At 36.1% G+C, this 10,263-nt stretch overlaps 2 protein-coding genes across 2 annotated transcripts; both read right to left on the reverse strand.

Moving 5' to 3' along the window:
* Positions 1 to 1,744: 1,744 nt before the first annotated feature.
* rln1 (relaxin 1) lies at positions 1,745 to 3,105 on the reverse strand. The gene is given in 3 exon segments (XM_025062534.1): positions 1,745 to 2,000; positions 2,002 to 2,279; positions 2,631 to 3,105. Coding segments are annotated over 3 exon segments (603 nt in total). The 5' UTR covers positions 2,827 to 3,105; the 3' UTR covers positions 1,745 to 1,871.
* Positions 3,106 to 3,161: 56 nt separating this feature from the next.
* On the reverse strand, positions 3,162 to 6,009 carry plgrkt (plasminogen receptor, C-terminal lysine transmembrane protein). Its single transcript, XM_017038319.1, has 4 exons — positions 5,992 to 6,009; positions 4,968 to 5,098; positions 3,977 to 4,086; positions 3,162 to 3,894 (listed from the first exon to the last, which is right to left on the reverse strand). Exons 1-4 carry the CDS (start codon positions 6,007 to 6,009, stop codon positions 3,782 to 3,784), a joined length of 372 nt encoding a protein of 123 aa, XP_016893808.1. The 3' UTR covers positions 3,162 to 3,781.
* Positions 6,010 to 10,263: the final 4,254 nt, after the last annotated feature.

The following is a 10,263-nucleotide window of genomic DNA, read 5'->3' on the forward strand; positions in this document are numbered from 1 at the left end:
GTTACGTTGTTACGTCGTCTTACAGACATTTTTACACAATAAGGTTTTTTATCCTTAAACCTCAGACACCTCTGACGAAGTGAATTCATGTTACAATTTTAAACGTTTGTCTTTAGTGTTGAGACAGGGAGATGGAACGAAATGCCTCTGAAATGTACAGTATGTAATATTACATTCAAACCTGCCTGAATGAGCCCTTTATGAGTCATATTTGTATATGACTTGTCAATATTTAACTAAAAGTCGTAGTGTTGCCCGATGTTTTTTGAACCACCTTTTTATTTTTTTTTATTTTACATATATAACCGAATGCACCACAAAACAAAAAATGTGATAACAAAAATATGAAATGAAATATAATGGTCTTCTAATTTCACGACTCATGCACTCAGTGTTGAAACCTGTGCCTGTTGAATTGAACACAATATATACTTGCAGGAACTGAAGAAATACACAGCTCTAAATCCCTTTCTTTTTTAACTTTTTAATAGCGATCTGTTGCCACCTGGTGGAAGAGTATTTAAATGTTCTCCCTGTTACCTTGGCATAGATGAAAGAAGACAAATTATAAATATTTATTGAAGAAATAAATGAATTTTCAGACAAATTAAGTGCAATCAGAGAATCTTCTACGACACACTGATGTACCATGGTCTACGTCATTCATATTTTCTTATATAGCTATTTAAGTTGTAGAAGCTATACATAAGCCACGGCATTATTAAGAATAGGTCAATGTAGGCAAAAAATAGCAAAAGGATTTTGTTAGGTGTGTGGACATAATAATAATAAACAACGCTATCTGAGGAGCTGAGGAGATAGCAGAATGCTTTTCAATTAGAGCTTAGTTAAATCGAGCTGTACGTGACTGAAGCTAACCTTGACCCAACTGTTAGCCTAAGGTTTGCAAAACATTTTTTTTTTCACCTGAGCTTCAACAGTGATGTCATATCTCATTAAGTGACAAAATGAAAAAGTCGGAACAGAAAATATCACAATGACTTTGTTACAACCTTATTATTCACTAATGACCGACTACATCACTAAAGGTTGAGACAGACACCGCCTCGAGTGACATCGTCCGTCCGTCAAATTGAAAGGAAAACGCATATAAGCTGAGACTGAAAAGAAAAAGTTTGTACTGGATTTATTTCCTGTCATTTCTTTTGTAAATATGACTTTTTATTGCTGTCAGTTTGCTTTTTTTTAGAATTTTCAACAATAAATACATTCATTATTTCCTGTCATTTCTTTTGTAAATACGACTTTTTATTGCTGTCAGTTTGTTTTTGCTTTTTTTTAAATTTTCAACAATAAACACATTCCATTTTCAAGGATTATTAAACAAATATGACATTTTATCAATGTGTGTAAATGTGTAAATACTGACATGTATTTGTACCATACTTTTCTAGTGTTTGCTGTTTTATTGACACATCAGAAATGACAAAAAAGTTTCCTTTTTTAAAATTGTGTATTTTTTCATTGATGCCAGACCACATCATCTGTTTAGAGGCTGTTGAACAATATAATACTCACGTTTTCTCTTACATCTAATCTTAAGAAATCTGAGACTTGTTTTTGCCGTGCTGCTTAGTCCTTAAAGCATTTTTTTCTTTTGTGCACTCTTTTAGGCATTATTAAATTTATTTTTAGGCTAAAATTTAGCCTAAAAATAAATTTAAGATTGCCACAACACTTATCTTCATTTGTTTACTTACAATTTTTAAAGAACAGACACAAAGAAGTGAGGCAGTTTTTATTTCTGCATCTATAAAGCATTTAGACAGACAGAGAGTGACCAGCAGAGAAAAACAAAAAACAGAAAACTCTAAATATGACAACACTGTGTTGAAGTTGTGTGTTTGGTCTCAGCATAAGCGTCCGATGTCATTCTTGGTGCAGCCCTGGCTGCAGCACATCCCGGCCACGCCCAGGGAAAAGTTCCTCTTCTTCTTGCTCCAGCCAGCAGCCGCTGAACTTCCATCCTGACCACCTAAACCCAAGGCCCCGAAAAGACAGGGCGGGCTGAGAGGTGTCCAGCAGGAAGGGATCACTGAGGAGTTGCTGCTGCTGCTGATGATGATGAGGGGGAGGAGGGGGAGCAGGAGGCTGCTGCTGCTGCTGCTGGTCCACTACAGCCGCGTAAAGAGCCAGGAGGTCTGACAGAGACTGTGAGGAGGAGGTGTGAGGAGGAGTGAGGTTTTCTGTCAGGTCTGAATCACTCTGCTGGTTGTTCTGTGCCGTGACATCACTGGGAGAAATCCACTGGAAAAAGTCTGGCAAAGGAAAAGAATTAGGTTTTTGAACATAAAGCTGAATCAGAATCTGATTGTTTTTAATGTTCAGTGGCTGACCGTGGTGCTGAAAACATTCAAACGGTTACTCAACGGCATCAAACAATCCCGATCTCGTCGTAGATTATGCAGGACTTTGCATTTAACTCTCTTAAACTTTACATTCCAGCACTCAATCTCAGTGTTTGATCAGTGTGATCTGAGTAATAATTAAACTTTTTTTTAATGTTAGAGGTTTTACCGAGACACTGAAATCTTAGCTTAGATGAAAACTAGTTTTTCCACTCACTGATTAGACAAGTCAAGTACTATTAGCTTTATTTTCCAACTTACCCGAGTCTCCATCTGCAGAGCGTCTCCACCGGGAGCCTCCGCAGGTGAAGATGACCGCTCTGATGAACTCTCTGCCACACAGCTTGACCCCGTAGTCCCTGTGCACGATCAGTCCGCTCATCAGATCGGCTTGCACGCAGCTGCACATGGCACCGACGCACAGCACGGCCACAACCAGAGACGACCTCCACAGCATTCTCTTTTCTTCTGCCTCTTCTTCTGGGAATGCTCTCTCTCTCTCCTGAGCTCCACCTCTGACCTGATGCAGGTCTGGTTTCCTGGAGGATTTTAAGACGTCTTCTCTAAAAGGTGGTTGAAGATTTTTTTTTCTTTGTTCTTGGCTCTTGAGCTTCAGAGTTTCTTCTCCTTCTCCTTCTCTCTTGGTCGGCGGACATGGCTTTTATAGCCTCAGTCTCTACTTCACTAATGAACACATGTTCTCACCCCCACCTTTCCTCTCTCTCTCTCTCTCACACACAGACTCAACATTTAAATTGATGACAATGACGCACTTGCATTTTTTTTTTTCGGTTTAGTAATAAAAAACAACAAATACTGTGGTTTGTTCTCCTTAGAGAAAAGTTTTTTTTTAAGATATAAATGTCTTCATGCAACAGCATTAGTTTAATTAAAAAGATCAATAAATCATTTTTTCATATAAATAATTGAAGCATTTTTTTTTGAAAAAGTACAAAAGCTGTCATTTATAGATGAGAAAGAAAATTTTTTTGTTGGTAGATTTTTGAAATGATTTCTTTAAACAAAAAACAAAATATACCCTTGTTTTTCATTTTATATTGTGTAGTGTATAGTTCCTTTGGTATAAAAAGCATTTTCTGGAGGGAATTAATAAATTCTCACAATCTATCTTAATTCAAGTTTTTTAGACATTAAAAAAGTAACATTTCCAATGTACTGTTTGTAAGTGCATCATATGATATCAGTAAATAACGCAGAAAAAAACTCTTAAAAAAAAAAAAAAGTAGCAATACTTTCATTTTTGTTGACCTGATATCAGCGCTAACATGTAGTAAGCCTTAAAATAGTGCATTTTTATATAAAATACAAACCATGCCACCTGCTGGTGAGGCTGACATTAAATGTGGATACATCCGTTTCCTCCCAGCCAACCAACAGTTTCTTCACCTCCTCTATGAGGAGGTCGCTCCACCACCACGGGCCGTCTCTATGCTGCTAAACGTCACAGGCCCAAAAGGTTGTCCAAGACGGTGGTGTTCAGATATGATGACGTTCTCTGCCTCACCTGTAGGTGACAGAGAGTCACAAAACTGGCAGAACTGTCTGTTGTGTTTACTTTTCTGAATAATTATGAGGAGAGGTCTTACCTAACACGCGCATCTGGAACGTCCCGTAGGCGACGTCGTACTGGTAGGCCACTAAAAAACCAAGAGGAACCATGGGTGCTAATAGTGACGGTCTCTTTTTTTTAATGGAACTGGAAAGGAAACAAAGGAAACGGTGAGTGAAGGCTCACTGGTGATGACTGAAAACATTTATACAAGTGAGTGTCAATGAGAGTGACGCCAGTCCCTGTTGGAACGGACAGTCAAAAGCAGACCTGGGCGTTGTACGGCCCGCAGGCCACATCCAGCCCTCTGACTATGAGGGACTGGATGATGTGAGTCAAAATAATATACAGTATAAATATATATAGATACAAGTCCAATCCGTTCCACAACAGCTCTCGTCTGTCGATCCCCATGTATCTCGATTGCATTTTCCCCATTAAAAATAACTAAAAAGCAATTAATTCGTTCCAGCGCCCCAGAAATATACTATTAATATATCAAATTAAATTTCCCCCATCTAAACATAAAAAGATAGATATAAACAAATATATTGCGAGGGACAGTGAGCGAGACAGCGCCACAGACTGTCGGAGCCACTTATTCAAATTAAGGTGGAAAAATGGAGCTCTGTTGAGCACTTGTAACCAGACATGTATCATCAAGTATCAACATATCATGTATCAAGAGCAAAATCTTGCAATATTTGCAGACTCGTAACATGTATACTTGCAATAGTTGCAGACTCGTAACATGTATATATGTATGTGTATATACATGCATATACACATACAGTACATACGCGCATATATAAATGCATATACATACTGTGTATAGATACATACGTATAAACACATATAGACCTAAATTTATAGACATACTGTATATACATGCATATACACAGAGTACATACACACATACATAAATACATATATATATATATATACGTACGATGACACCTCAGGTCATGGACGTCCCTATTTTCAAACAAATGAAAACGCTAACAAGGACGGGCTGTTCAAGGACTTACGCTGCCAAGAGTCCCACGCCGGTCAGTGCACAGAAAGAGCCAAAGTATTTGAACTGCTCCCTGCCCACAGCAATCTCCATGGCCATTTGTTTTTCTGCCGCTTGACGCCGCGTCTGCAGCTGACGCTCACACTGCACAAACAAACAGACACAGAGAGACAGATAAGATGAAGATGTGGCCTAACTCTTAGCTATATTTTCCTCGCCAAAATTCAACAAAGGTTTAGGTTAACCGTTAGCAGTAGTTTTACATTTTGGTTAACCTTTATCTTATTTTTGTTCCAACATTAGAAGTAAGTCTTTTGGTTATTTTGTGGATTGTGGATTGATTTAGTATTTTAGGATTAGTATTTTTTTGCATAGCATACCCAAATTGACAAAATAAATTTTGTTTAACATAATAATAATAAAAAAGACATTACCCCAACCCCTCAAAATAAAACTTCAACTGAAAAAAGGACAGTAGAAGTGGAAATATTGTCACTTTAATATTGAAATCACAATCATGAAAAGGTAGTACTTTTTTTTTTCTTCAACTTTTTAAATATTTCTGCCCACTAACTTTGCTACTCAGTCCATTCATATTTACAGGAGCCGTCAGATTATACAAGTGTTTGTGACATGAAGAGACTAGACTGCGTGCCTTTCACTAATAAAGCAGCTTATGATCAAATTTCAGTTTTTTTTAATTTTGGGTTACACAAAGAACAGACAAGGAATTTTTAAAAAGGAAACAGGAAGTGATATAAAGTGGGGCAGTTGTTGTTGTTTTACAGAGAAGGACGGTGAGTTTATTCTTACTGATGACACGTGTCTGATGTTTCTTGCTATTTGCAGACCAATATGAATTTCTTGAATTAAAAAAAAAAAAAAAAAAAAATCAAACTAGTGACATTTTCATTTAAAAAGCTTTTACTCCCATCAAGCGGATGTGTCAGAGATGACTCTTTTGTCCGTCTCACAGAGAAGTGACACCGGAAAGAATAATGACATAAATTACAACATGTCAATGTTTAGATTTTTACCTCTCGCCACGTAGTCATGTCATCATTTCATTGGTTGAAGAGTGGACCCTGTCTAACACACACCACTGGATATTCTCTAAGGCTACAGATGTTCTCAAAAGGGGGGCACAATCCCAGAGCTACTGCAGCCAGCAGTCATTAAAGTTTCATTAAATAAGCCATTTTTTAATATCAATTTGCTTCTAACTGAAATATTTTTGTCAAGCGATTAATGCATCCAAATCTTTCAAAAATGATACAACTCATTTTTCTATAGACTTACTTACTATGTCATTAAAACCCACTGTGCTCATACATAACATCATTCCATCAGGAGGTCAATCTAAGGAAATAAAATGGTGCTAACTACATGCATTAACCGCCTATTGAGGATGAAATAATTCATGACTCGGCTGCAAATAGCATAGCGTTGATTCAAGAGCTCCTCTAATGGCAACTAATAGGAGTTAATTTCAGAGAATAAATAATTAGTTTTTAAAAAAAAGCCAAGGTGAGTCATATAATTGTCAGGTTAACATATACACAGGTAAAAAAAAAGAAAGAAAAAGAAATCAGTAATGACAGATATTCATGTGATGCTTTGGAGACCAGCTGTGAGACTGATGGCAGAGAGGCTAATGATTACAGAACAGTCCAATTCTGAGATTCACATCAACAAGGTTTAAAAAGAATCTTTCTTCTTTTTCTCTATTCTTTTTCCCGGTCAAAAAGCTCTAAAGAAAACCTTTTCAGCACCTTACAACTGTGATTAAACTTCAGCCTCTGGAACAACTTTATTTCCCTGTAGAGTCCAAAAAAGCTGTGGGGTGAGTCAAGAAATTCTATTAACATAATGAAACTAAAACCTTTTCATTCACCTCCGACAATCTCACTGACTGACATCACTTTTATTCTTGAGAATGAAATGACACAAGACACTAACAGGAATTTCCTGTGTTCAACCTGTGAAACACACGAGGAAGAACTTTGGCTTCTGTAGTAACCACGTTTACTACAGCTTCTCAACTTTCCAGGAAGGAGGAAGTGACACAGGCAACAGTGACAACACCCTGGACTCAGGTTTTAGTTTTGATTTGCAACCAAACCTATTCTTTCTGTGGAATCCTGGTAGGAAAATTAAATTTTGGTCAACCATAAAAATTGGAACTTTCACAGGAACATGTATAAAATTGTTAGTAAATGTCTGAGTGGCTTTTATAACAAGGGAATTGGCCCAATTTTACTTTGTTTATTATATATTATAATTATATTAATGTCTGCACATGTACTTTAAAAGCAGGCACATTACTATAGATATAGAATAATGTTTGAAGGAGCAGAGTTTTTTTGGTGATATTCTAATTTTTTGAGATAGGATTTTTGAGTTTTCTCAAGCTCTAAGCCATAATCAGCAATATTAAAATAATAAAAGGCTTGCAATATTTCAGTTGATTTGTAATGAATCCAGGATGTATGGCATTTTTGTTTTTTTAATTGCATTAAAGAAAATAATGAACTTTATCACAATATTCTAATTTTCTGAGACAGTCCTGTATATATATGAGTTAAATTAAACTTGAATAAAATAAAACTTTGTTAAACCATGTGCTGTGCTACAGTAAACAAATGTTTAGAGTGCTCTGAACATTAGTTTCCAGTATTCCTCACAGAGAATGTTATTTCACTGCTCATCCGATGGCATAAACCTGAACCACTGACAAATAACCATTTACCAAAGTAGTCAACTTCAGGCCAAATTAAATCCGGTCAAGCCACATTCATTTAAGAGCACATTTACCATACGTAGACCCTTAGTCGTTCACATGGGATAACTCATGTAGAGAAAAAGAAATAACAAGAAGAGACGTGAAGGACAACGAAATAAGGAGACAGAAAATTAAAGGAATGTTTTTACAAAAAAAAAACTAACAAGGACAAAAACTTATCAGAAGAAGTTGAACTTTGCGCTGCATATATATGCATATACTGTATATAACCAAACCTATTCTTTCTGTAAAATCCTGCTAGAAAAATGTAATTCTGGTCAACCATAAAAATTGTTCTTTTACAGGAACATGGATAAAATTGTTAGTAAAAGTCTGAGTCTGAGTGGCTTATATAACAAGGGAATTGGCCCAATTTGACTTCATACCTAAAAGCTTTTGTTTATTATATATTATAATTATGTTAACGACTTTGACATAACAACGTGCTGTTACTTTTTGTACTTTTGTACAAAAGCAGGCACATTACTATAGATACAGAATAATGTTTAAAGGAGCAGAGATTATAATGCTTGCTTTAATGGACAGCAAAATTGAATGTAATATAAAAATATGAGTTAAATTAAAATGTACTTTTGCTGCACATATGCACACAACAGAAGCCGTGAGCCACAGTTCTTTCAAAGACGGACTAAGAGATAGCATTTTGATTTAGAATTCAACATGTTAATAGAAATCAACGCTGTGTTAAAATGTTAGTTAGTTTGCTGAAAAGCACTTATAGTTGCAAATAATCAAGTGGGTCAAAACTTTGGTTCCTCCAGTCAATCTGTTTAAACAGGAAACACACACTGTCAATCACGACCTGTTATTAAAGATCAAGTGAAGAAAACAAAACGAGGAAGAAAAACATTCACGTCATTCCAGAACTTCCACCTCGACTGAAGTCATGCATCACACATCAGACAGAGTTTCCAATGTAATGTTTGTGATGGACATGTGATTCGAGGACAACGGCCGGCAAAAGTACGGCAATTAGCACAGACTGATGTGACTTGAAAAACTGACAGGCTCTTATCTTTGACACCTTAATGCAGGGGGAGGGAGCAGGCAGGCGTCACAGCAAATTGTTTCAATCGAACTCATTCAATTTTCTGATGTCATGACCACATTAATTTATGAATGGAAATAGATCAGGAAAAATAATTGTATGATTTTCTTGCCACAGACTGACATTTCACTCTTCGTGAGGCTCTGAGAATTTCATATTTTCTAATTTAAGTAATTCATAGACATCTTATTGAGCCCAGGTAAGAATGTAGATTATTTTATGCTTAGTGCGTACTGGTTTTTAATGGTGCAAACAGATTTGACCTAAGAATCAAACTACTCATCTTTAAACTGTAGCATACAAACTCAAGGACTTTTTAATAACTTCCTTAAAAAAGAATTGGCAATACCATAATCGAAAAGTCCGAAATCAGCTTAAAGTTAGCAAGCACAATAGAGTTTAAATTGTTAACAACCTAGAAATTTTCAGAAATCTTTAACAGCACTTCCAAAGAGTTCAAAATGAGCTAAAGATGATTGAAGTTTAGTTAGACAGTTTAGACATTAGCTAGAAACATTTGAGAAGGCAAAACAACTAAAGGTTAGCCACATTTCTCATTGAAATAAATAAATATTTTCCTGAAACATATTTATCATGTCAGAAAGAAATGCCTTTCACACTGATGAGGATTGCTACGCTAATCTGTCTGATGGGCCATAAACACGTCACAGATTTGATTCCAAAAATATCCCAGGTACAGTCATCTCCTCTAAGTTGAAACAATGTGGATCCACTTCAGAAACATGCATATGTGAAGTGAGTGTTCACAGCTGAGTCACTGCCATGACCCCAGTAAGGCGCGTTGAAAACTTAATTGCCAAACAATTGCCTCCACTGAATATTATTAGTCTTCGTTTGGCATATTTAAAGATGAGAGATTAACAGAAAATGGCAGTGAGCAAAACTCATCCAGCCCCCTGGCTGTCAGAGAGATGATGTTATTGCTGTTATGACGTTCACCTCCACCTGCTGCTCAGCAGCTTATAGGCAGAAATAAATCATCAGAAATTGCCTTCAAAAAACAAGGGTATTTATTATAAATAAATCAATAAATACTGCCACTGACCATTTTTCCCACCAACTATCAGTCTTTCAGTATGTTATAGTGTGGTATTTTATATACATATACATATATATATATATATATATAAATAAATATATAATATTGGACTGGGAGAGGAAACAAGAAACAAGAAAGAGAAAAGCCAAAAGTGTGACAAATATGCTAACGCTATACAGAAAGAGCATCACCCAAAACCAGGTCAAACCACATAAACTACAGGCTAAGCTAAGGCTATGCTAACCGCTAAAAACCTCTGACGGGTTGAGATATTATAAGTTGGTTTACTGCTCTCTCCTGGGTTGAGTTTTCAACAACAATCTTAACATTAACTGAAATAGTGGAGGAGATTATCGTTCAATTAATTTTGTGGTGTATTTTATATTTTAATTATCAAA

This window comes from Cynoglossus semilaevis, chromosome 14 (assembly GCF_000523025.1).
Source record: "Cynoglossus semilaevis isolate Cse_v1.0 chromosome 14, Cse_v1.0, whole genome shotgun sequence".
NCBI classification, from domain to species: domain Eukaryota; kingdom Metazoa; phylum Chordata; class Actinopteri; order Pleuronectiformes; family Cynoglossidae; genus Cynoglossus; species Cynoglossus semilaevis.